We start from the raw sequence: 26,398 nt of genomic DNA, 5'->3' as shown, positions 1-26,398 counted from the left end.
GATTCACTTTTCTTTTTTTTTTCAATCTCATTTGTTTTCCTGAGTGGTCATTGGTAGACTCCTAAATGACCCATGTGGAGTTCTCTTGCAAAAAGTTCAAGTGGGTCTTGAGGACAGATAGGGGAAAGGGAAGGACGTTGCAGAAATGTAGCCATTTGAGTATTATCTGTCACCACTGCGTCCCCATCAAGAGAGGCCTCTTCCTGGAGGAAGCCTGCTCCCTGCACAACCCAAGGAGCAGACAGAATTTTCAGCGAGGAAACGAGCCCAAAGGTTAGGGGGGGAAAGCAAGCTAGCCTTCAAAACGTGACTCCGTCCCAGTTGACTCCCTGTGTATCCCTGGCTCCACTCTCCACGTAGCCACCTACCTTCCTCCCAGAGAGTTTCCGTAGACATTATTACTTTAAAATGTGGATTTTTAAATAAGCCCCAGACAATCTCTTTAAGAAGTTAATCAGTGAAGAATGATTGTTTTCCCTGTAATATGGAGGAGAAAATGTGAACCAATGATAAAGTCTGATGATATTGATGAAAAGAGCATGTAAGTGATTCTTTACTAGCCTTCCGAAATCCTATGTGTAAATCCCCTGCTTTAATGTTTGAAATGGAAGGGAGACTTCAGATTACGAAGTTTCCTTAAAATAGATTAAAATATGCCTATTTGCTTGTCCTGGACCCCAAAAATGTAACTCCCCACCCCCTCATTTTTCCCATGGAACACCTTTATTTTTTAGCATAGAAAAGATACATGTTTTACTACTGTGAAAATCTTAAATTTGCTGCGTGTTACCCATTACTTACAGAAGCAGCCTAAAAAAGCTATTTAGATGACTTAGGATTTTTTTTTTTTTTTAATACTGCAATATTACAGTCTGTTTAGGCCCTGGCTCACCAGGGTCCGAAGGCATAAACATGCCTTCAACAAGTTCAGAGGCTTTGGATGCTAATAGTCATATACTTTCTGTAAGAAAGAAAGAAGTCATGTTTCTATCGGCAAGACTTCAGTCCCTGGGCATGCATTAAATGTCATCTTGGCTGAGTTCTGGGTTCCACTCCACAGCTTTCTTTGAAACTCTGGAAAATTAAGGGATTTGAAATAAATGAATTGTAACTGTAATTTCAACCTAATTAGAGTTGTTTAAAATGCCAGTCTGAATGTGTGAGCAGGCCAGCCAAGAGCGGTGTGGGGAGATCCACTGCAGTACCTAGGAGGGCTGATATTTTGCCCAACTTCCTGATACTTTAAAAACAGAGAAGTAAAACAAAATATGAGATATCCTTTGGCCAGCAAGTCCCTTCTTGTCTGTTTGGTCTGTGTTAAATGTAAATGTTTGTGTTTCCTTACCTATTGTTTATAGCTTTTCATTCCAGTTCCTTCTTTCTTTCTGTTTGAAGTTAGATTTTTTTTTTTTATTCTCTCCTTATTGCCTATCAGTGACACAATCTGTATAAAATTAGCAGACGTGTTAGTTTTAATTTTTTAATTTTTTTTATCTAGGCTAAGTAGGCTTGTTAACAATTAGATGTTATACGTTATTACTGTAATTTCCCCGGATTTAATATTCTCCCCTTTCCTCCTGCCAAAAGCAAAAAGAAAAAAAAAAAAATCCCTCTGAGATCAATAAAAGACCAAATAAATGATCTTCAGGCACCCAAATATCTCTGACTTTTGTTGCATTTTTTTTTAGAAAGGGAGGGGTAGGAGTTAAACTCCTAATTCTGTTGGTCTTAAATTCCAACATCAACAACCTTTTCATATTTAGCCACCATGATCATTTTACTCTATATTTGTTTCCACTTGATGAAGGTCTCACAAGTTTGCCAAATTACTGACAAAGATAGTCTTGGAAAGATGAGAGAGGTCCAGGCGCGGAGCATCGTGCGAGGAGCCAGGGGGAGGAAGGTGATTTAGAATACGTTTGGGAAGCTATGCAACAAGATTGACTTACTTCAACCTCTGTACAGACTCTGCCCCAAGAGCGAATTATTGAGTTTGAAAACCATGTAATTAAGCATACAGTCCTTGTATACTTACTGAAGGTTGGATTAAAATAGAGAAGCCGGGTCATCACAGGGAGATGGGGACGAGGAAGTAAAAATATGTGTTCCAGGAGAGCATTTCAACACTGTGAGCTAATTTTACAGAGGGAAGTGAAAATAGTGAAGAAGAAAAAAAAAAGTGGAAAAATTTTTAAGAGACTGAAAAAAGCAGAATAAAGCAAGCACGTTTTGTGGGAATAGAAAAAGTGGTAAAAAAAAATAATAATAATAAGTAAATAACTGATCAGGGAGATTTAGTTCAATGATGTTTTCGAAACAAAAGGGAATTGTCATATTACTGCTCTTAATTAAAAGGCAACAAACACGCTTCTAATGGGAACTAAATATCTAATTAGAGGGTGCTTGGGGAATAAATAGCTGTGTTTTTAAATCTCCTTGGTAGAAAACATGCCCAGCGTTGGGATGGAAAGGATTAGAAAGAAAGATAAAAGGCCCAGACGGTGTTTGAGAGAGCAAGTGTGCTAAGACAGATAAAGAATGTGCTTACCTACTGCTGTGTGGGCTGGTTCTCCCGGTCCCATAGTCTCTTGTGGTGAGATGGCTTGTCCTCCCTGCCAGACTCCTCAGAGCCCAAGAACTGAAGCATCCCAAGGCACAAAAGCAATGGATGGTCACTTGGATGACACGGGGAGGCCACGAAGATGGGCATTTCGAGAAACCATGGCTTTGCTATCAGGGAGCCTATGGCAGCCTTTTTTGCAGACAGGAAAAGAGGGTCGAGAATATGGGTATTAACCCCCAAATTGGGTAAAAATGAAGAGGTAGAAAACACAGGGAAGAAATAATCCCTAGAGAATGCTTTGCTGTTCCCACTCAAACACAGTATGAAGAAAGCGGCTGTGTAATTGGCATGATTAACACAAATGCACTACTGACTGAGAAAGTACCATGAGGAATATCAGAAACAATAGAACTTGGGGTATTTTCATTGGAAGTCCTGTGACCACTTTAAAAAAAATAGAAGCAATGGAAATTTAGCTGGTAATAGTTGTCTCACCCCAATAAAGAGTTTCTAGAAGGGTCAAATGATGGGATACGACTGCACAAAGCATCTTTACACCACACTCTTCAGAGCATTTTACCTTGGAAATTACTGCTTTTTTCATTACCTGAGTATTAAAAATACTTATCTACCAGTCTTGTTCACCAGCCCTGTTAGGAAATCCATTCCTATGCAATTACGTTAGCGGAACTCCTCTTCAAGGTCAGCTGGGTTTGGGGAAAACCTCAGTCAACTATCAGGATGCAGTGGACGCGTCTGGGGGACCCACAGATATAAAAATGCCACCTAGTTCCACTCCTGAATTCAGAGCAGCACATAACAGGGAGAGCCCCTCTTCTCTGACGTCTGTTGATGTTGGAATTAGTAATAAACAAAGGATACACTTCTGATTTTTTTTTTTCCTTTGCCTGCCAGAATTCCCTGCTACTGACAATCAGAATAAGAGAAGCGAGCAGGGGGTCTCAAAGATGACCTGCAGAGGGACAGCGTCCCTCAAGAACGGTCAACAATTCAGTTGTAATGATCGAATTCAATTTTGGCAGAAATGAGTTTGAACACCTAAAAGCAAAGTTGGCCCTGTTAGGCCCATCAATGGAGGTCTGGACAAGCGAAAAAAGGGGTTAGGTTATAGACTCACAAAAACAAGATATTACGTTTCTCAGATGTGCACGAGTAAGATGATTGCGTTCGTGAGAAGGCACAGCTTTCCAGAGCCTTGGCCGCATTCAGTCTCCTTCCAACTGTGCCATGTGACCTGATGTGGCTTTATTAGATGAATGTTTTAGGACTTGAAAATTTATATTTAGTTCTGGATAATGGAATTCAAAGAAATTCTTCCCATGAATAACTTTTCTGTCATTTTGCTATTCCTTTTGCAAACTTAAAAAGGATCACTTAATATACGTTTAATTTTAGAGCAATTACTACACCAGAGACACCAACGTTTGTAACATTTCTGATGTCTGCGTTTGTCCCTTGGCTGGTGTTTAGGTGGTGGCTCTGGGGGATGTCCCAGATGGTACTCTGGTCACTGTGATGGCAGGCAATGACGAAAACTACTCAGCCGAACTGAGAAATGCCACCGCAGCCATGAAAAACCAAGTTGCAAGATTCAATGACCTCAGGTTTGTCGGTCGGAGTGGACGAGGTATGTATCCGTCAAAACTGAACTTGAAACACAAGTATTTACATGGCAACAGACCCAGATTTCAAAACCTTCTAGAAGTTTCCGTGATGGAAGTTCCCCCCTAGAAATAGTCTTCCTTGTTCTTATCACTACATCCAGCTTTTAAAAAATATTTATTTAAAACTTAATATGTTTTCAAGATTCATTGTCGCCTTCTATTATTGAGCCGGTTTAAAACTGCTTTGGAAGATGTAAAACATGAAATGTGAACTTCAAGGAAATCCCTCAGGTCCTCACTAAAATTTAAAAATATAAAACTCACCATCATGGAAACTGAGATCGTACAACTGGTGTTCTCAACTTGGTAATTATCAAAAATCTCTACAATAGAAGCCTCTAACTTAGATTCCATGAGCTGTCTGTGACAAGGGACCAAGTTTCAGATGAGCACTTCTGATTGTTTTAAGGGCTATGCAATATATGGTTACTGAAATGTGGTTTCAAATTTACCATTTTATGGCAAAATATGAAGCCACGGTGTTGATATCCTTCTGGTTTGGTAGATTTGATGGCGTTTTGCCACCTTCCTTGTTTCGTGTCATTTGGATGCCTTATTATTTGGGGGAGGGGTCAGACCCAGTTAACATTTTCGTGCTAATGTGTTAAAGACTGGATTACCCAAAGGAACTGTTCTGTGTGTTTTGTTTTTCTGTGCCCATTACTGAAGTATTAGAGCAGAAAGAGGAATTTTGGCCCGTAAACCCCTCTGGTTTCCAATTATTTTCAAATATTGTGTTTTCTCTGCATTGTGGGAACTGAAGTCATATTTTATAAATAGCAATAAGTACTAGAAGTTTAATTGAAGAGGAAGGAGAGTTTGTTTTGAAAATCTCCTTTTCACGATATAGTAATGAATAACCTAATGCATACAAGTTGTTTCGAATATAATAAAAGTCACGACAAGGGCCTGAACAACAGTAGATGACTCTTGTATTTAAAAAAAAGATTAAAGTATAACCAGTGGACATTTAAACATAAGAGTAATCGTTACTCTTTATAAAGGCATTGCAAAATATAAGAAACTCTGTGTTTGACTAGTCAAAGAGGGGAAGGGGTAAAGGTGTGTTGCTTTTGGGGGCAATCATTTTTGCTATCTTAGCCGTCCAGAGCATTTTTAAAATAGCATCCTAAGTTGAGAAAGAAAGAAAAAAAAAGAGATAACATGATTGAATACATATGTTCATAATACTATGTTAATAATAGGGTAATGCAAAGAAAATTATATCCACTTATGGAAAGCATGAGAGATGCTGTAATGTATAAAAGCATAAAGTCATTAAATGGGTTCACTTGTTATATTAAAAGTCCCCGCCTTTCAGTAAATGGAATTCACATTATGATTCAGAGATGTGTGTTTAGAAAACATCTCAAAGGCTTCAGATGAGTGGCTGGCCGAGTAGGTGAGAAGCCAATAAAACACAAAGGCCCTATCTATTGTCTGGGGCCTGCCTGCCAGCCTCGCTCGCCATCTCACTTCAATTCTCATGGATGTGCATTATCAGGAACGGTGGCCGAGTCTCACTGCACCGCATTTCCAGAGAAGGTCCCGTTATCGTAGCGCGCGTCTATGGGGGTCTGCGTGTTGGGTTTGGGTTATACAAGTGTGGGAAACTTGAACGGGTCATGCCGGTGACATTTCCCCACAAGCAGTGCTGTAGTGGCTTTGAGGCAGTATGCAGTTGGTCGGTGCTCATGAAGAATGAGATTTTGAAAGCAGCATGCTTCCTTTTCTGGCATCGAGGGCTGGTCTCTTGTCCCCCATTGGCCATTTCTGTTTTGAGTGGGTGACTAATAGGTGATTGTGTTTACCTGGGGAACAGTGAACTGTTTCCCCAAGGTGTGGATTGTTTGCACTTGGCTGCCTGATTCGTGCCAGAATGCCCTCGAGTTTGCATAAAACCCAAAGAGTAAAATAAGTGGACCCAAGGCTGGGCTGTCTTCTGATAACCTGGAACAAGAAAATCGATTAAAATGCCATAAAGGGACAATATCTGTTTGGAATGGGCTCCGCTTCCCCTGCGAGATAATAAGCAATCCAAAATATAGGAGCCCTAATTACACATTTGACCCAATTATGGTTATCCTGTAGATTGTTGGTCTTGAGTTATTTGTGTGCTTGTGTGTTTTTTTGTTTTTTTTTTTTTTTTTTTTAGTCAGTACTACAAAACAAAACGGGCTGTCAAAAGGCCCCATTTGACTCTGTGTCCTTATGTCTCTCCATAGTTATAAAATACAACTCGATTTTACTCTCTCGAGTGGAAGTGTCAGCATCGAAGCCTGCCAGATCTTTTTTTTTTTTTTTTTTTTGTAATTTGCTTCCCATTACGAAGAGAGCAGATGATTCTACTAATTTTGACAATTAGCCTTAATCTTCCTCACTGAATCTTGTCCTTTAAAAGTGTCATTACGTTTTCTTAGGCGATCTTCAGGCTATTTACTGTTTCATTTTCTGGTTTTGAAAATGTGCCTGAAAACACGTCATTGGCATCAACACACCACAGTGGCCGAGAAGGTCCTGGCTATTGGCTCGTCCAAACATTTCTGTGCCAGTTTTGCATTCTGTCAAACAGCACAGATCCGATGGATTCTCAAAAGGGCTTGGTGCTCAGCTCCAAACGAAGGGTAGAAAAAGAAACTCCCTTTTCTTTTTACCAGCTGCCAGTCCATGCAGATTGGAAAACCTCACAGAAATCGCCAGAGGTTGGACGTGGAAGGGTTTTTCTCTGTTCGACAAAACTGATCTGTCTGGGTGCTGGCTCATATCCAGGATCACACAACGTCTAACCTCAAGTTCAGTGCAACTGGGGAAACCTGCCCTTCCGGCTTTTAAGGCCTTGCTGACAACACTGGCCCCTAAAAAATATTGGTGAAGGCTTCAGCAGTCTGAACCGTCTTTCTTTTTCCCCTTCCCTCCTTTTGCTCCTTGCCAGTTTAAATCTCGTTCAGGGTATACTTCCCTTTTGGGAGTTTCTCCCTTCGATTTGGTGTCTCCATAGAAATGGACTCTTCCTTTACAATGGAAGAAGAGTTAGCAGCTCCCAGGGGAGGAGAGGTTATGCAGAGCACACAGGTTGTTGTTCAGAACCTTTCACTTAACCACAAGTTCTGGGACCGTCCCTCACCTCTGGAAAATTGAAGTTCAGGGTCAAAAGAGGTTCTCTGTGGCGAGGTGAATTAACAGTCGCTTCCATCAGTTTACATGGGCAGTTGAGGCAGGTATCACTGACATTTGCAGCTACAGGAAAGCATAGCGTGGCTGCAGCTGAGAGACATTTAAGAAATTTTAGCAATGAGATCTGTGAGTGCTTCTGTCCCTGTTGGAGTACATAGTCTGTTGGAAAGAAATCGATCAATCAGGGAATACCGGCTTTAGTGAATTCATTTTAGAACCAAAGAGGAAATCTACCAGACCCTATCATGAACCACATCATAAACGAGGGAAGAGAATCCAGTGTAAATTTCCTTCTAACTTCTAAGAGTGTGATTTTTAATCTTTGGGGAACATCACAGAAAGTTTTGAAAATCCCTCGGAAGCCTTCTCCCAAGGGAAAAAAAATACGCATATGCGCTTACACGCGGAGTTTCCCCTGCACAGTTTCGTTTTCCAGGACTGCTGAGGCTCATTTGTGGTCACCTTCTGGGGAGCCATGGACCGCCCCGGCCCAAGCCAAGAATCTGTGAATTTGAAACTTGCCTTGGAGGGCCAGCCTAGCACGGGGCTACACACAGTAGATAACTGGAATATAAATAAGTGAACAGACAAGGCATTCTTCTTGCACCCTGTGTGTTTTGGTAACACCTGTTTTTATTATAGCCGGGACCTGCTTTGTATAATTAGGAAAATAGATCCCATTCGAACTGCTGGTCCAAACCTTTTGAAGGCCATCAGGTATGCACACGTGCTGTCCCTCGAAAGGGGAAGGGGCCCGTTTTGTCAGAGCCTCATCTCAGTGAATGCCTGGACTCCCCCACACCCCTGCAGTGTGGATTCCATGCTCAGCCCCCATGAGGTCCCCAGTTCTCTCGGCTGTTAGAATGGGGTTTAATTTCTTGGAGGAATTTATGTGTATGTTGACCTCCCTGGCAACTTAAGTCTCCACTTTCAAAATGGTTACCCCCTTCCCAATGCTTTTATAAAATGAAATTCCTTCATTATGTTCTTGCTCTGGATGTCTTCCCAGGCAGAATATTTACCCTGTCACTATCTGAGTTACTGCGTATTTATGTAATGTTTGTTACGTAAGGCACTTCCATTCTTAAGTTATTTTACATTATTTGGAGAACAGTATGAGGAGGTTGCGTTCAGATGAATGAAAGACTGCGGTTGACGTGAAAGGAAGGCACGTTTAGGAGAGGATAAACTGTCCTGATATCCTGACCGAAAAGAGAGGCATCTTTATGGAGAAAGAAATGGTGTGAATGATTCACAATATTATCACAGGACCCAAGTCATTCTCCCTTGCATCACAGAGTCCTCTAAGAGGGGTAGGAAAAATTTATCTGACAACCCCAGAGTTGTTCCATGGGTAACATTCAGGATAATAAGCTGGTAATCAGATCTCCTGGAGAAAATATAAAAAAAGACACGAGGTGTATTCAAATCAACTCTCCCATTCTTCCCTTTTTTTCTCAGTTGCTACTGATTTACATTTAAAAATTATATATTATATATATTTATATTCATACTTAGTATATATATGTTTAGTATATATATATTGAATATGTGTATGAGCATATATATACATGTACACACACTGAAATCTGCTCTCAGACTTCACTGTGGGCAAATATGGATTAAAAAAAAAAAAAAAAAAAGACTTAACTTCTGATACACCAAGCCCTGCAAAGCCCTAGCAAATAATTCCTTTAGACGACAGGTCGAGAGCTCGTGTCCATGATCTGATGTAGAATCCATCTTTTCTTTTTTTTAATTTTTTTAAGTCTACTTATTTATTTTGAGAGAGAGCACGAGCAGGGGAGGGGCAGAGAGAGAGGGAGAGACAGAGAATCCCAAGCAGGCTCCGCACCGTCAGCGCAGAGCCCGATGCGGGGCTCCGACCTGTGAGATCACGACCTGAGCCAAAGCCAAGAGTCGGACACTTACCCCGCTGAGCCACCCAGGCGCCCCTAAAATTCATCTTTAGAGATCAGCTTTCTCATTCTGTTTCACATTTGCCAATAAAAGGGGTAGCAACACTTTCTTAAAGCCGGTTGCTCCCTTCCTTCCCCCGCCCTCCCATCAGCACCCCCACCACTATCACCACTGGTGGTCCTTGTCCTGTTAAGACGTGGCAGGGACCAAGGAGAAAAGCCCTCTTGGAAACTGCTTATGCCTCGAGCACAGAGTTTCAGAATTCATCTCTTCATGGTTTTCTTGCTGGTGTTACAAAGTGCCAGACGTTGCTGATAGGGTCAGACGGTTTTTTGAAATTGAAGTGAGTGGCCCGAGCAATATTTCAGAGCCGGTGGGCAGACGCTGGACTGCACCCGCCCTCCACCCCTTCCGTGCCAGCCAGCTTGCGTTCGGCCAAGGCAGTTCTTTTTGGTGGGGACAGGGGACTCTCAATCAGCAAGCGCCTCCGAGACAAATAATGGTTGAATGATTTTTAGAGCTTCCTGTTTCAGCGGCAAGCATTATAGACATAAACAGCGGTCCGGCCAACGGCCACGACGCTGCTCTGGTTCTAATAAATCAGTTTTGTATTTTCTTTCTGTGCCGGTTGGCGAGGGGCAAGAGAGGGTGGAGAAGATTGGTGAGGGAAGAGCATGTTCTGTGTTATTATTTTCTTTTGAAAAAGAAAAATTACTTGTGGGAAAAGAGAATATACTGTCTGACTGTTTGCTTTCTGTTGATGATTATAAAACGAGTTCGGATCACTCGGGGGGTGTTTATAAACAGTCACGTCCTGTCAGTATGAAGAGGTTATGTGTTTTTGAAGGATCTGTTGGGCTTTCAGTCAGGGCGTGCATGTGTGTGCGTGCGTGTGCCCATGTAGCCCCACCGAAAAGCCTTCTTGGACCAAATTATCTTTGGTACTACACGCATGCTAAAGGATGCGATTACCAAAAATTAATAAGTGAGCAGCGTAGATTGAATGAGTTGCCTGTGAATACTTCCAAATGTGCCGACTCACTGTCGGGGCGTGGGGGACATATCGCGGCTCTTCAAGATGTGTATTTTTGTAGGGGCACCTGTCGGTGGCTCAGTCGGTGGAGGTCACGATCTCACGGCTCTTGAGTTGAGCCCTGCATCGGGCTCACTGCTGACGGTGCAGAGCCTGCTTCAGATCTTCTGTCCCCTCTCTCTCTGCCCCTTCCCCACTTGCGCTCTCTCTCGAAAATAAAGAAACCAAAAAAAGAAAAACATTTTCATATACACACATGAGTTGGGCTTCAGGCAACGCCTGGCCCCCATCACCACAGCAGTTCTGATGCGAGTCCTTCGCTCGGCAGAGGTACGTTCGGTCTGTGTTCCGGACGGAGCTCCCCGTGGCGTGCGCTTTGCCCCGCGCTCATCTGGGACTCGAGCGTGTCCCCAGCCTCTGTCGGGCACAGATGCCACGCAGGAGCTCCACGTGTTGTCGGAGAACTTCCTCTAGTGAGGGTTTCCGGGGGTCGAGGACCCGTAAGTCACGAAGTGATCCCAACATCCTTCTTGGAGAGGCTCTTGGCCTTTCTCAGCTGCCGGAGCCAGAACGGGTGTCTTGCGATGTCCTTGGTGTGCAAGCGTGCGTCTAGAAGCTACTTAAACTGTGTTCTTCTCAAAGAAGATGGAAGTAAATTTCCTGTTGATTTTTCAACTTAGATGAATCCCTGCTTTAACCTCGAGATTTCAGACCGTCATTAAGGATGTGTGGGTGGCGTCAGCCGTAGACAGTTCCACCTCCCGCAGCCTCCTGACCCAAGGAAACTCCTGGGTCTGGTTAATGGGAGTGCTGGCGGGCATTCTCAGGGTGCTGTGTGGCCCTAACTGAGTCACCTTATGCAAACAAAGGAGACTTTCCTTGGCTCGCTCGAAGGCACTGCACAGGAGTATGGGCGTTTGAGCTCAGCTGGTGATCTGTGTGCTTATCAGATCTCGGCAGACGAGGCGACGAGGGATGGGCCCGTTGGGAGGTGGAAACATTCCAGCTCGCTCAAGGCACTGGTTTTGGGTCTTTACGGTTGTTTTTCCTTCATTCTACTTGAAATTATTGTATGGAGTACAGTCAGTATCTATTTACTTTTAATGTTTTTGATTCTTTAATGTTTATTTATTTTTGAGAGAGAGAGACAGAGAGCCAGCAGGGAAGGGGCAGAGAGAGAGAGGGGGAGACACAGAATCCGAGGCAGGCTCCAGGCTCCGAGCTGTCAGCGCCGAGCCCGACGTGGGGCTTGAACCCGCAAGCCGTGAGATCATGACCTGAGCCGAAGTCGGATGCTTAGCCGCCTGAGCCACCCAGGCGCCCTATTTATTTGTAATTAATGAGAAGCCGATCTAAACTCATCCCATGATACAGCTCTGGCTGCCCCTTTGAGTGGTGCACCTCCAGTGCCTACACTGCTGGGTCTTTCCAGGTGCTCTGTCTTCGTCATGACTTTGGAAACCTCAGGGCAGGCCACAGTCGGTATTTTATCCGTCTTTCTGCTTATCCATTTTGATGATGGGCTCACTCAGTCGTTCCCAGCTGGGGTGATTTTGACCCCCATGGGACACTCGGTAGCATCTGGAGACATTTTTGGCTGTCGCCACTGGCACGGGGATGTGCTGGTAACATCTAGTGGGTGGAAGCCAGGGATGGGGCCCCACACCCTGCGATGCACAGGCTAACCCGCCACCCCATCCCCCGCCACCCCAACCCCCACCCCACACACACACACACACACTGGCAATGGAGTCACGCGTCTGAAACGTCAGTAGTGCTGAGACTGAGAACGCTCATCCAGCATCACACTCATTCATGAGAAGTGGCAAAATGTCTCCCTTCCCCCCCTACCCCCAACACTTTCTGCCTCTCCCCAAAATACATGACAAGCTTACATTCAAAAGCTCACAGAGAATAAAAAAAATAAAATTAGGAAACATCACTGAATAGTAAAGTCTTATTTTAAAAATGAAAACCTACGGGTGTTCTAGGTGCATACATCGGCCCCATCTCCGAACATGAACGTCCCCGGGCGGCAGGGGGACGTGTGGAGGCCAGGAGTGGCTGCGTGTGGGGCCACATGGCAGGAGAAGCTCTTCCTGGAAGAGTCCCCATACTGCAGCCGGTCCCTCAGGAGTGTCCCACAGGTGTAGGGACTGGGAACCAGTGAAAGTACCCTGCTGGCTTCTCAGTGCTCAGCACCCCCACCCGCACAGTGCTGCAGTCCGGGACCACCGATCCACCACTCTGGGAACATGTATCGGTGTGAACGGCCAGTGTCCCCTTGAACTAAAAAGTGCTAAAAGCAAAGTCCTGGAATGCATCACTGACAGACACCAGAAAGGGCTTGGTCTGCACACCTTGGGAAAGAAAAAAAAAAAAAAAAAAACGGAGGAAACACGTAAAGGAGCAGAGAAGGGGCCCAATCTGCTGGCCGTCTCTGACATGGCCCTGGGTTCCCAGGTACCACAGACAGACAGGTGGGTCTCTTCCAGAACTTTCTCCCACCTGCCCCAACATTAGTTCTGCTCTCACTTGTTTCCCATCCTGAGATTCAGGGTAAGATGAATTGAAACACATCTGAAGGGGTTCTTACTGCATCAAGGTCGCGTCGGCTGCAGGCTGAATTTCTCAAAGAAATTTTGCTGGGAGTGCTTTCCCTGGTTTCCGTTGGCTTGCTTCAGCCCTGCGTGGAAACCCCCACTCTTACCTTTCCCGCCCCACGGACACTCCCCTTTAGGCTCCCCCCAGTTAAGCAACCATCCCCCAGATTCAGCGTGGAGATCTGTGGCATGGCAAATAATTAGAGATAGCTGGCTACCGAAATGGGAGTTCACGGGCAGCATCTGCGCTGGGGCCGTGCCGAGCCCATGTGCTTGGAGTGAAGGTCGCCGGGGAAAGAGCTCAAGAACGGCTGTGGCATGCACGGGGACACTGCGGGGGTAACCGAGCCCCAAGCACCACGAAAAAGACGGGAGGATGTGCCTGGCACTCCCAAGAGGTGGACCCCCAAGAATTTTCAAAAACCTGAAAGATCTGAGCCTGCACTAGAAAAGCACCGTGTGGTATCCGCAGTGCCTGGCACAGAGCGGAGTCTCATTAAACGTCTTCCGGCGAGTGACGGCTCCTGGACTCTTCGGGAAGTACAGCCTCCTGGTTAGTGCATGGACTTTTCTGGATTCTCGGCTGAGGAAGGTGTCTCACCCTCAATACTGTCAACATCTAGGGCTGAGTTTTCATTATTGTGGGGCTGCCCTGGGTGTTGTCGGATGGTTAGCAGTATCCCTGGCCTCGCCCCGGTAGCCGGTAGCAGCTCCCTTCCCAACTGTGACAGCCACAAATGTGTGCACGTGTCACCAAGTGCCACTGGGGATGGGGGTGGGAGGGGCGGGGATCGCCCCAGGTGCAGAACGCTGGCACGGAGCTGTGCGTCCGTGGGCAAGTCACTTGACCTTTCTGAGCCTGATTCTGGCTCCATCCTTGGGAGCGGGGGTGGGTGCAGGGAGGATGTCCTGACACAAGGGACACACGACAGGAGTCACTGCCTCGCATGGTAGATGTGCTTCAGTGACAGGAACTCTGCAGAGCAGATGATGGAAACTGTGAGCTCGTAACAAACGACAGCCACGGGGACCTGCTGTGTGGTTTATCCAAGTGGACGAGTTTTCCAGGAGGGACATCAACCCTTGCCCTTGCTCGCTGGCCGCGTGGAGGTCTCGGGTCGCGAAAGAGTTATACGCAGCGGGCCCCGAGATCTCAGATGAGCGGTGGCGGAGGCGACATTAAATATGCACTGTAATTTGAGGCACGTTTTTCATGGGAGAAGAAGTTCTCCCAACTTAGCCATTGCACGTCTTTTGTGCAAACGTTAGTGGCATGCAAATGTTTAGGATTCATGCATGCCCCTTTAATTCCCCACCGTATTTTAACAATAAACACTGCATTTTCACGATGAAGCAGAATAATCCCTTTGTCCTGTCGCTGGGCTCCACAGGCTGGCACCCAGGAGCGTCACATTCTTCCTGCACGGTAATTGCTGACTCCACCCAAGTTTGGGGAGTTTAGTACCATGGCGCTTGCCTTGGACTTGGACCGTACTTAAGGACATGCTGGCTGTTCCCCTGGGAGCCATTTTAAGGTTGTATCACAGCATTTTTAGAAACTGCAAGCGAACGTTTGTGCACTTTCTTTTGGCCATCTATAAATGGAGAATTAATTAATCTGGCTATTGCTTGGCAAAGTATCCTACTACATACTGTCGCCTCACGTTCTGTCCAAATCCACGGGCTCTGCATTACACCGAAGCCATTGCTTCCCAGTCAGTGTGCCTCTGACTTACAGGGGCAACCTAGAACCCACACGCCTGTTCGCCGTGATTCTGTGGGTCCACGGGAGGTAGCGCGGCATGGTCCGAGGCCTGCGGGGCTCGCTGAGATGTGCTGGCCTCAGTCTCCCCATCTGTACAGTGGGCGTGGCTGTGCCTCTCACGCGCGCCTCGAAGGGTGTCCGGAGGATGGGAACAAGATGATGTGGGTGTGGCAGGACTCAGGAAGAAGAGATCCCGCTTCCCCGGGCATGTCCTTCCCTCTGCCGTGAGAAGCACGGAGGGAGGTGGGAAAAGAGCAGGTCGGCACGTGAGTCCCTGAATCAGACACTTAGGAAGGAGGCTGTTTTCCACTCTTGCTTCTGGATGCGAGGAATTCCTTTATCCTTCTAAGAACCTCATAAAACGAGAGTGCCTGAGACACAGCGGGAGTTTCACAAACATTCATAAGTAAACACAATAACAGTAGTATAATCGTTTCAGACATTGGCTGGATTTTTTGACATGGGGTGGACCTTGTGTTCTCGGTTTTAATTGGTAAGTCTCGCACAGGCTTCGGACGCTTCCAGTGCGGGAAGTAGAGGGTCCGTCGCTTTTTTCTGAGACTTCACCCCCACGCCCGGAGGTCATTTAATGAGGGCACTTCGTTCATTCCCCCATTCATCCATTCATCCATTCACCAGATATGCATTGTGCACCTACTGTGTTCCAGGCACTGGGTCCCCACTGGAGATAGAAAGATCAGCCAAAGAGAAGCCACAGCCTTTGGGAGCTAGCGAGGGGCCAGCAGTCAAGCAGATGAGCAGTCGCGCAGAACCTAGTGAAGTTTGTCTTCCCGGACAAACTGCCGTCTCCGCTGAGACATTTCAGGATGTCCGGTGAAGGCACCAAGAAGAGTGTCCGAGCGGAGAAAACAGGGCGGGCAAGAACACCTGCCCGTGGAGGAGCCAGAAGATGCTCCAGTGGCCATCTGGGGAGGGCTTTGGAGGAGGAGGAGACCCAGAGAGCGGCTCAAGGCCTGGACCTCCTTCCACACTGGGAATTGGGCCTGGTCCCAGGGAAAGGGAGAACCACCCACATGCTTTTAGGCAGGGACTTGACATCAGCAGATACAAAGTGCAGAAAGATAGGCAGCTTGCAGATGTAGAAAGGGAAAGGAGGCTTGGGGCCTTCGAGACCGAAAACTGCCATTTCTGCCCGCAGGCAGCCTCGGACGTGTGCATACCCAGTTTGTAGACATCCTATTTGGTGAATGTCGTTGTCCCCAGAGTCCGCTCCTGCCGGGCCCTGCCTGCCACACCCCCAGTCCTGCCTGGCGCTTCTCCCTTCTTTCAGCCGCCACACCACCTGCCTTCCCGGAAGCAGCCGCTGTGGGGTCTGAAAGGCTGGAGGCAGAACGGAGGACCCCAGCGCTGCCTTCCCTTCTAAAGGTCCACTCCTGGGTCTCTGCTGAAGCGTCGTGAAGGGTTGGGCTGTGTCCTTGAGGCAGCCGGCCATCACACTATCAGAGTCAGGGCTAGGACGAGGCTACTTTGATCACCTGCCCACTATGTAAGCCTCTGGCTCGATTTCCCCTGGGGGACTTGGGTCACCAACCAGAGGGCTCCCCCGGCCGCAGTTCAGGGTCTTGGAAGTGTTTGGGCTAAAAGGATTAAAACTTGATTCCTCCACCAAGATGCCCAGGAACCGTGACACCAAAAGAAAAGGGAAGATCGTGGAGGGACCGTGAAATCCGGGGAAAGGAATGCAGAGTCACATGAGTGTCGTGGCGCCTTGGGGTTGGGTAGATATTCTCCAGGAAGAAGAAGGCTTGCCCATCCATGCCCCTGGTCAGGCCGAGCTCACACCGGTGCCACGAGAAAGGAAAGCCACGCCTTCAAAGTGAAATCGGACGCCGTAAAGAACCAGCTGTCAGATTGAAAGTTTATGGGATAATTCACTGATCCAGTGATCGAACCTTTTTTTCTTGCCTCGGAACAAGACACAAAGATGAGTAAAATGCTGCCCCTGTCCTCGACTTCCAGAGGAGATTTCCAGAGAAAATGCTCTGCACGTTTTCGGCTTTCTGTACGTAAAACAATGCTTTTTTTCAAACAATCCGTCACTCCCTCCCCCCCCCCCCCAAAATGCTGTTTTTATGGAAAACTGAGTTCTGTGTTCGAAGTCCATGTCAGGAGACTTTGGGGGGGGGGGCACCAGCAGCATGGGCCCCCCGTCTGCATTCTGCCCGTGTGGATGCAGGTACCCTTACCTTAGATCAACACATCTGCAAACACACAGGGCCCTTTGCCTGCATGTGGATACACACGGATGTCTTCATTTCAGTTCAATTTAGAGAAAGTAGGAAATTCTGTGCGACTTGAAGGATTTGTACTCTATCCAGAAATCCTCATGTAAATCATTTGACAGCTCCCCTGTCAAAAATAGTGGTGTTTAGATGAGGAAATGGATGAGAGCAAAAGCATGAACTCTGGCTGTTCGGCTGTTCCAGTGGAAAACGTAAGAAATGTAAATTAAAAATGCTTTGTGTGTAGAGGGCACCTGGGTGGCTCAGCTGGTTGAGTGTCTGACTCTTGATTATGGCTCAGGTCATGATTTCATGGTTTGTGAGATCGAGCCCCACACTGGGTGGAGAGCTTGCTTGGGATTCTCTCTCTCTCTCTCTCTCTCTCTCTCTCTCTCTCAAAATAAATAAATAAGCATCTTCTAAAAATGCTTAATGTGCAGCACCTGGGTGGCTCAAGTCGGTTGAGCATTAGACTCTTGATTTCAGTTCAGGTCATGATCACATGGTCATGAGATGGAACCCCGCGTCCGGCAGGGTGTGCAACCTGCTTGGGATACTCTCTTTCCCTCTCTCTCTGCCCCACTTCCCCCGCTCACTCGCTCGCTCTCTCTCAAAAAAAAAAAAAAAAAAAAAAGTGCTTTGTGAAAAATACCCCCAGTTCAGATTTCCCCTGGAATCTGAGGGTGCATTAATTTTAATACTTAGTTATCCTTCATGAAAAGTAGACCCGGCACAATCTCTACAGTAAAAGGAGAACTCTTCCTGCAACATTTCAGAATCTGTTGGGATTTCCAGAATTTGCAAAGAGCAAAACCTGAGCCTTCATGGGCTTTTCTTGCTTTTCAAAGCTGCATTTTTTTTCCCTTCGTTTGACTGTTCTTTACTTGCGCTCTTAAGTGTTTAAAGTTCGTGAGCACAGCCGGTTTTCCCGCAGAGATGCCCACGCAAGTGAAAGATGTCATGACGGTGTGTCCCCGCGGCCCCCTGCCCCTTCCGGCCCCCACGGCCGACGGCCCTCTGTGCAGACAGCCTTCCCTTGCGTGACAAAGGGCAAGTTTCACATCCCAGCGAAACTGCCCCAAAAGGAGAAGAGTCTCAGGTCCAAACCTACCCCAAGGAGAGTGACAGAAACACAGCCCAGCGGCCGAGGAGCCAATGCAGGCAGATGGGCTATACCCACGAACCAAACCCAGGGAGGGACAGTCACAACGGGACAGGACTGAGAGAGCTGCCCCTGACACCACTGGCATAGGAGGACACTGCCGTGATGTGACAGGGCCCCAGCTTCTGCGTCTGCTATTCCGCTCGTGGGCAAGGAACGATTTCGAGTGGCCTTTACGCCCTGTCTTCCCCTCCCCGCCCTCGGCCCCTTGGGGAGCAGTCCTGAGGTTTGACTACTTCTCAGATGCGGTGAGGAATCGGAGTCTGTGCTGAGGCCACAAGGAACTGCAGCGTCCAGCTGTGGCTTTATTAGACCACAGGTGGCTGTCAGAGGTCAGCAGCCCGAGGCCTGGAAACGTGGGGCCGCCTGAAAGCGTCGGGGAAGACTCACCCGTGACCTTCTTCCCGACTAAATAAAGCAGTTAGTGTTTTGTCCTGGCACTCGGATGAACTCGACGCTGGCGTCGAGGGGGGCGACACATGGTCGCCGGGGAGCATTTGGCCCAGCGTGTTTATAGGGCGGATCAGCCAGCCACAGTTGTGCCTCACAAAGACCGCCAGCTGGCGGGGCAGGAGTGAACTTGACATTCCAGTTGAACGTGCAGTTTTCCTGACGTGTCCGCGGGGCTCGGGCCGCTGTCCTGTCTGCTGCCCTCTGTGCTCTGCCTCCGTTTGCTGGGACTCCTAGGGAAAACAGGGAGGGCCTGGTGGAGCTTCGGGGGTGCCCCCTGCCCGGCAGCCACCTACCCCATCAGACCTCGACGTGCCTCGTCACCAGCTCCTCCTCCCCGGATCGCCCCCACCTCCGTCTTCGTGGAATCACCTTGCTCACGTCTTTAACGATAATTAAACTAGTATGTGCGGATTCGTTACTTCATTGAACTTGCATAATGAGACGATGAGATGGAAAGACTGGTGTCGCCCCCGTTTTACGGATGACAAAGCTGAGGCCCCAGAGAGGTTAAGTGACTTGCTCAAGGTCAGGCGGCTAGCATGTGGCAGAGATACGGAAACGGGCATTTCTGGCTTCAGGGCCCACACTGTAACTCACACTCTGCGCATGCCCACGTCCACCGGATTATTATACTCAGTGCCTTATCTTTCGCAGCTTTTGAGCATAAGGCGACCCTTCCGTCCCCTGTCGTGTAGCTCCTGCCTCCTCATTCAGTCCTAGCGTTCGAGCTTCTAAACGGGTTCCTCCTGGAACCCGACCACTGGCCAGAGCTGAGGCTGCCGTTTGAGTCAGTCCCTGTGAGCTGGAGAAGGAAGGTCTCTGTGCGCCCTTTGGGTGCTCGCTGCACCGTGTACCCCCACACGGGACACCTGCAGCCTGCCGCTCGTCCCCTCAGGAGCCGAGAGCAGCGCACCTCGGGGCGCCAAGGCCTCTGCTCGTCTCCTGGCACCAAAGCCAGGGATGCGGGGGACCTTCGAGCCTCTCCGGGCCACACAAGTGAATGAATCAGCTCTCTCTACGGCAGCACTGTCCTCCCAGGCCCGCACTGGATCCTGCAGAGCCACTTTTGGGGACGGCAGTTATTTAGCCGGTCCGTTCTCCTTTGCTCTCCTCTGACTTACCAGTCTGGCTACAGTCTGCTGGGAAAAACACTTAAGCCTCTTTCACTCTCCACACCCACGCACTTCAAATACCAGGCCCATAGGTCATGCTCATGAGGGAATCCGGCTAACAGCGCGTGTGCTCTTGGGGGGGGGGGGGGGGGGCAGCTACCACCACTCCAGGTGCCGGCCAAGAAGGGCCGGGAGGTGGTGAAGGGCAGCGCGTGGGGGGCCCCGAGGCTCCGAACGGCGGTCACGGGTGCCCACTGGCTGACTCTCGCCAGTTATCAAGCTCGGTGTCAGGTCTGATCGGAAGAACACGAGGAAGTCGGAGGCAGAGTTTTCCCAGAGTGGAAAAATGTCACACACGCCTGTGAACAAAGTGTCATCACTTATTACCTCCGTCTATGAGGTCATGAGCAGATGTCCTGGTGCTCAAAGCGGTAAACAAGAGCCCATTGTGAGGGGAGGAAGCGGAAGATCTCCACCGTCGTGAAAAGCACGTTCCTGGGGCCAGAACGCCCCAGCTAGTGGCTCTTGCTGGACGGACGGTCACATTTCTTGTGACTGCACATAAAACGATGGGCAGAAATAAAATGATAGAGTTAGAATTATGGGCAACAATTTCACAAGTATTCACCTTGGTTGGATTTCATTCCCGATTAAGCAGGCCAGTCTGTGGTTGCCCGGGGGGGTGGCATTAAATGCTCAGCTGCCAGGAGCCCATATTCAGCCCCGCAAGAAGCTGCCTCTGAACTATAACCCAGGCTCACGGTTAGCTGTCGAGCACAGTGTGGGTATAGTGAAGTCACGGGGGCTACATTCGCTTTCTGGGGCAATGGCAGAGCATGGGAAGTATGCCAGGAGTCTGGATTCCCAGTGCTGCTGGCACTGAGTTTGCAAATCGGGTTTTGGGATTTCCTGACGACAACGTGAAGAACAGCGGGTGTAAAGCTGAGAGATCTGGGTTCTGCTGTGTATACAGGCTGTGTGACTTGGAGCAAGTTACGGAATTTCCCCGAGCCTTCACTTTGCTACCTGTTGACGAGGGACAATAAAATCTCTCTTGTTTACTTCATGAGACCATTCCGACGACCCAATGCAATAGTATAGAGGAAAAGGCGTGAAAGTTTGCAAGTTCTACACAAATCTGAAAATGCCAATATTATAAAAACTAATTCTTTGTCGTCATTTAGGAAATCAAGATTGGGATGGTCGTATGGGGCACCTGGGTGGCTAAGCTGGTTGAGCGTCCAACTTCTTGATTTCAGCTCAGGTGGTGATCTCACCGTTCGTGACATCAAGCCCCACATCAGACTCTGCACTGACAGTGCGGAGCCTGCTTGGGATTCTCTCTCCCTCTCTCTCTACCCCTCCCCCACTCGTAGGCACGTGTGTCCCCCCCCACCGCCCTCCAAAACGAATAAACGTTTAAAAAAAGGGATAGGATGATTCACTAGGGCTACCAAAGGAGGGGGACCATTTCAGAGGGTAAAATATACAGGTGCCTGTAGAGAACTTGTTAGTCATAATGTCAAGACCGGAACTCTGACGACATTCGGTGTTTGAACTAGCTTGTATAGTGTTCCCTAAAAACTCATGTTCACGGGGAACCTCGGAAGGCAACCTTACTTAGATATAGGGGTTTTGCAGATGTAATAAAGTAAGGTGAGGACATCTCGGGTGAGGGTGGGCCCTAACTCCAATGACTGGTGTCCTTATAAGGAGAAGTGCATTTGGAGACAGAAGCCACACAGGGGAACAAAGGCCGCGTGACAGCAGAGGCAGAAGCTGAATGATGAACTTGGACGCCAAGGAAAGCCCAGGCTTGCCTGCGAGCACCAGAAGCAGGGACAAGGAAGGAAGGATTCTGCCCCAGAGCCTTCAGAGAGAGCACGGCCCTGCCGACACCTTGATATTGGATTTCTGGCCTCTAGAACTATGAGACAATAAATTTCAGTTGTTTTCAGCCTCCCCCTCCCCCCCGCCCCCACCGTCGGTTTGTGGAAATTTGTTAACAGCAGCTCTAGAAAAGTAATACAGCATTTTCACGGACTCTGAAATGCTGACGCTACAGGCGATGGGGGAGGCGCACGGGGGCACAGCTACATGTAGGCACACACATGCACGTGAACATGGGCGCCGGGAGGGCTGCGTCCTCAGAAGATACCGTGAGTTGAAAGTGACCTTGTGCGTATCCCACGACCCCCGGGCTCCCTGTTTTGCAGATCAGGAGACTGAGATCCAGAGAGGTCACATCGTTTGTTACATGAACTCGTATCTAAGCCTCTGGAAGGAAGAGCAGCCCGGCCCCTCATGCGCCCAGACCTGCTGGGTCCCTGGGGCCACGTCATTACTCATTGCTTGTGTCCTCAAGGTCTTTTTTTTTTTTTCTTCTCCATCTCAATCCCCCTCTACCTGAAGCCACCTGCTGCCACCTCATCCTTTTGCCACCTTCCTCTGAGAAAGGCACGGTGGTCTTGGACCACCATCCCTGTCCTTGGGCTTTAAGAGCCGCAAACCTGTTCAGTCCCCATCGAAGTCGAAGACCACTTTCGGAGGCAGATGTGGGGAGGCTGCCTGAAACACGAGCCCGACTTTGAAGCCAGGAACATAGAAGCGGGGGGGGGGGGCGGGGCGGGATGGGCAAAGCAAGGAAGCCTTGACAGGCTGGCCAGGGGGCTGGAGGAAGACAGACCCCAGAGTGGAAATCCCGTGGCCGTGAGTCCAGCTGGGGGAGAGAAAAGTGAGCAAGAAATAACGCAGGGGGGAGGAGGGGGCTCATTGGGGAGAAGGTCCTAATAGCTGGTGTGGGATCCAGTCTTAATACGGTCCATACCTCTTGTAGGGTCTTTTTTTTTTTTAATGTTTATTTATTTTTGAGAGAGACAGAGTATGAGCAGGGGAGGGGCAGAGAGAGAGGGGACACAAAACTTGAAGCAGGCTCCAGGCTCTGAGCTGTCAGCGGGGGAGGAGGGGGCTCATTGGGGAGAAGGTCCTAATAGCTGGTGTGGGATCCAGTCTTAATACGGTCCATACCTCTTGTAGGGTCTTTTTTTTTTTTTAATGTTTATTTATTTTTGAGAGAGACAGAGTATGAGCAGGGGAGGGGCAGAGAGAGAGGGGACACAAAACTTGAAGCAGGCTCCAGGCTCTGAGCTGTCAGCGGGGGAGGAGGGGGCTCATTGGGGAGAAGGTCCTAATAGCTGGTGTGGGATCCAGTCTTAATACGGTCCATACCTCTTGTAGGGTCTTTTTTTTTTTTAATGTTTATTTATTTTTGAGAGAGACAGAGTATGAGCAGGGGAGGGGCAGAGAGAGAGGGGACACAAAACTTGAAGCAGGCTCCAGGCTCTGAGCTGTCAGCGGGGGAGGAGGGGGCTCATTGGGGAGAAGGTCCTAATAGCTGGTGTGGGATCCAGTCTTAATACGGTCCATACCTCTTGTAGGGTCTTTTTTTTTTTTAATGTTTATTTATTTTTGAGAGAGACAGAGTATGAGCAGGGGAGGGGCAGAGAGAGAGGGGACACAAAACTTGAAGCAGGCTCCAGGCTCTGAGCTGTCAGCGGGGGAGGAGGGGGCTCATTGGGGAGAAGGTCCTAATAGCTGGTGTGGGATCCAGTCTTAATACGGTCCATACCTCTTGTAGGGTCTTTTTTTTTTTTAATGTTTATTTATTTTTGAGAGAGACAGAGTATGAGCAGGGGAGGGGCAGAGAGAGAGGGGACACAAAACTTGAAGCAGGCTCCAGGCTCTGAGCTGTCAGCACAGAGCCCGACGCAGGGCCCAAACCCACGAACCAGGAGATCAAGACCTAAACTGAAGTCAGGCACTTAACCAATTGAGCCACCCAGGCGCCTCCCCACCTTGTAGGTTCTTGACAAAAGGTGGATGGCCGTAGGGCTCAGAGGACCACATGGATGGGCCACCTGGGCCATAGTTGCCTTTGCTCCCTTGACCAAGATGGGCAGTTGAACTGGGTGCTGCCTCCACATCGCCGTGCCCTCCTCGCCAGGCCTGACCAGCAGCCCCTCCTGCACGCGCCCCTACCTCAGGGAGATGCCAAGGGGAGAAGTGATCTGGGGTATCGTCTGGCCACATTTGAACGATGTCCTAAACATGGCAAATCCCTAAAGCCCAAAAGGGATCTTCTCTGGGCTCCAGGAGAGAAGAGCAGCTGATGGGAAGATAAATTTGTGGGCTGGGCCTCCCGGGCTCCTCCAGTGCTCTAGGGCCCTCAGCACCCCTCCCTAGAGAGCAGCCTGGCCTGTCAGCCATGACTGTGGTTGCAAAGCCAGGCCGAACAAAGCCGGTTTCAGCATCCAGTGGTTACTTGTCATTGTTCCTCTTATCGCAGGCTTCACTGTAGACAGAATGCAGATCCTTGGGGATTGTTCACTGGGGACTTCTCATGATTAGGAATCACTGGCTTGCTGTGGCCAAAGATTACGCAGTAGACCCTTGGACAACATGGGTTGAGCCATGCAGGTTCATTTACATGCAGATTTTTTTTTTGATAAATACAGTACAGGACTGTAAACATATTTTCCCTTCCTTACGATTTTCTTAATAATATTTTCTTTTCGGGGCACGGGGGTGGCCTAGTCGGTTAAGCGTCTGACTTCAGCTCAGGTCATGATCTCATGGTTTGTGGGTTCAAGCCCCACATCAAGCTCTCTGCTGTCAGCACGGAGCCCGCTTCAGATCCTCTGTTCCCCCCTCTCTCCGCCCCTCCCCATTCCCCTGTGTTCTCTCTCCCTCTCAAAAAAAATAAACATTAATGATAATAATAATAATATTTCCTTTTCTCTAGCTTCCTTTATGATAAGAACACAGTGTATAATATACCTGAAATACAAAATTCGTGTTAATCGACTGTTTATATTATCGGTGAGTCTTCAAATAGGCAGTAGGCTATTGGTAGTTTTTGGGGAGTCAAAGGTTATACATGGATTTTCAACAGGGCAGGGGTCACTGCCCCTAACACCTGTGTTGTTCAAGGGTCACCTGTATTTTTATTGAGCTTTTTTGTAGCTTTCTTTGGTGTGAAAACGTGCAGGACTGTTGAAGATACTCTGTTCTTTCTAACTTGGGGGAGGAAGACAATTTGAGTCTTACGTGGGTTGGGAACAGATAGGGGGATGGGTGGGCCTTTCATTTCTTCTAGGTTTCATTTCATGGTACATGACTAAGAGGAGAAACTGTTAAATAGAGACCCACTGCAGTGATGTGGGTGGTCCAAATAGCATGCTTAGTCAAAGCTTAGGATCCTGTTGGGGAACTCTGAGAAACAGAAAAGGAAAATAATAAAAGCGAGCACAACACACACACACACACACACGCGCGCGCGCGTGCTCACGTGCACACCTTCGAATATCATGCTCCAGATACCATTTTAATGATTTTACTCCGATGAACTCATTTAACCTCCTCCAAACCCTATAAGGTAGAAAATGTTATATGTACCCATTTTCCAGGTAAGGGCACTGAGGCACGGAGGGGTCTGGGGCCTTGCCAAAGGTCAGCTAGCCCAAGTTCAAACCAAGAGTTCGCCCTTTGAACCACCTAGCCAGAAAATGTTTTCAATGATCAATATATGTGCACATTAATCCTTATATTATTCATATTAATTGTTGGTATATTTCTGTTCTGTTAGTTATTTATGTATTTATACGTTAGTCACTGTATTCTGAGTTATATATATATTTTAAAATAGTTTTTAAAAGTTACTAAAACCATGGCGGTAGACATATGTTATAAAAAGGTGCTTGCATCCCATGCATGTATGTGAAGTGTTTGGGTGGAGATCCCCATGCGTGTATATGTCTCTAGTCCTTATTGAACCTCACTCTGTCAGTTACATATTGTGAAGTCAGTTTGTTGACTGTAAATTGTGTCTGGCCAATCCCATGAGTACCTGTAATAGCATCCAGCATTTAAAAATAGTATTTAGGGGCGCCTGGGTGGCTCAGTCAGTTAAGCGTCCGACTTTGGCTCGGGTCATGATCTCACGGTCTGTGAGTTCAAGCCCCGTGTCGGGCTCTGTGCTGACCGCTCAGAGCCTGGAGCCTGCTTCGGATTCTGTGTCTGCCTCTCCCTCTGCCCCTCCCCAACTTGCACTTACACACACTCTCTCTCTCTCTCTCTCTCTCTCTCTCTCTCACTCAAAAAAAAATGAATAAATGTTAAGAAAAATTTTTTTAATAATAATAATATTTAAAGTCCACCAGCAATTAGTGTCTTTGAAATACAGAGAGAATAATTTGAATTTAGCCTATTCCCAAACTCAAGTACTCCGTCTTTCCCAATCCTTGAAGGGGCAAGCAATCAATGTTAAAAAGGAAAGATGAAGCACTGAGTGTTGTATGGAAACCAATTTGACAATAAACTTCATATATTGGAAAAAAAAAAAAAAAAAAGGAAAGATGGATAGATACAGTTTCTTTCACTCCTTGGGGACCAGCTCTGGGGGAGTGGATAGCGGCCAATCCGATCCCATGTTCCCTGGAGTCTTGGCTTGAAAGAAAACAAAGCTGAATCTCTCTTGATCCTGTGTTGTTTTATTGATGATTAAACGGAAGCCGTGTAACTATGCAAAGTGTTAACATCTTACACAAATACCAAAGGTGTGCATTCTGGAATTTAAGCAAAGCCAAACTCCAGGGAGTGTTGGAAAAACCACCAACTTGTGCCCAAG

General features: G+C 47.8%; 1 protein-coding gene across 6 annotated transcripts in view; it reads left to right on the top strand.

The window, feature by feature from the left end:
* The window catches only part of RUNX1 (RUNX family transcription factor 1), a 259,589-nt gene that overhangs the window by 164,890 nt on the left and 68,301 nt on the right, over positions 1–26,398 (top strand). For all 6 annotated transcript variants that reach the window (XM_058731931.1, XM_058731932.1, XM_058731934.1 and 3 more), the window contains one exon: positions 4,055–4,211. In XM_058731931.1, coding sequence (XP_058587914.1) covers positions 4,055–4,211 — 157 coding nt within the window. The remainder of the gene's footprint in view (positions 1–4,054; positions 4,212–26,398) is intronic.

This window comes from Neofelis nebulosa, chromosome 5 (assembly GCF_028018385.1).
Source record: "Neofelis nebulosa isolate mNeoNeb1 chromosome 5, mNeoNeb1.pri, whole genome shotgun sequence".
NCBI classification, from domain to species: domain Eukaryota; kingdom Metazoa; phylum Chordata; class Mammalia; order Carnivora; family Felidae; genus Neofelis; species Neofelis nebulosa.
This window is presented reverse-complemented; position numbering and strand designations above follow the sequence as displayed.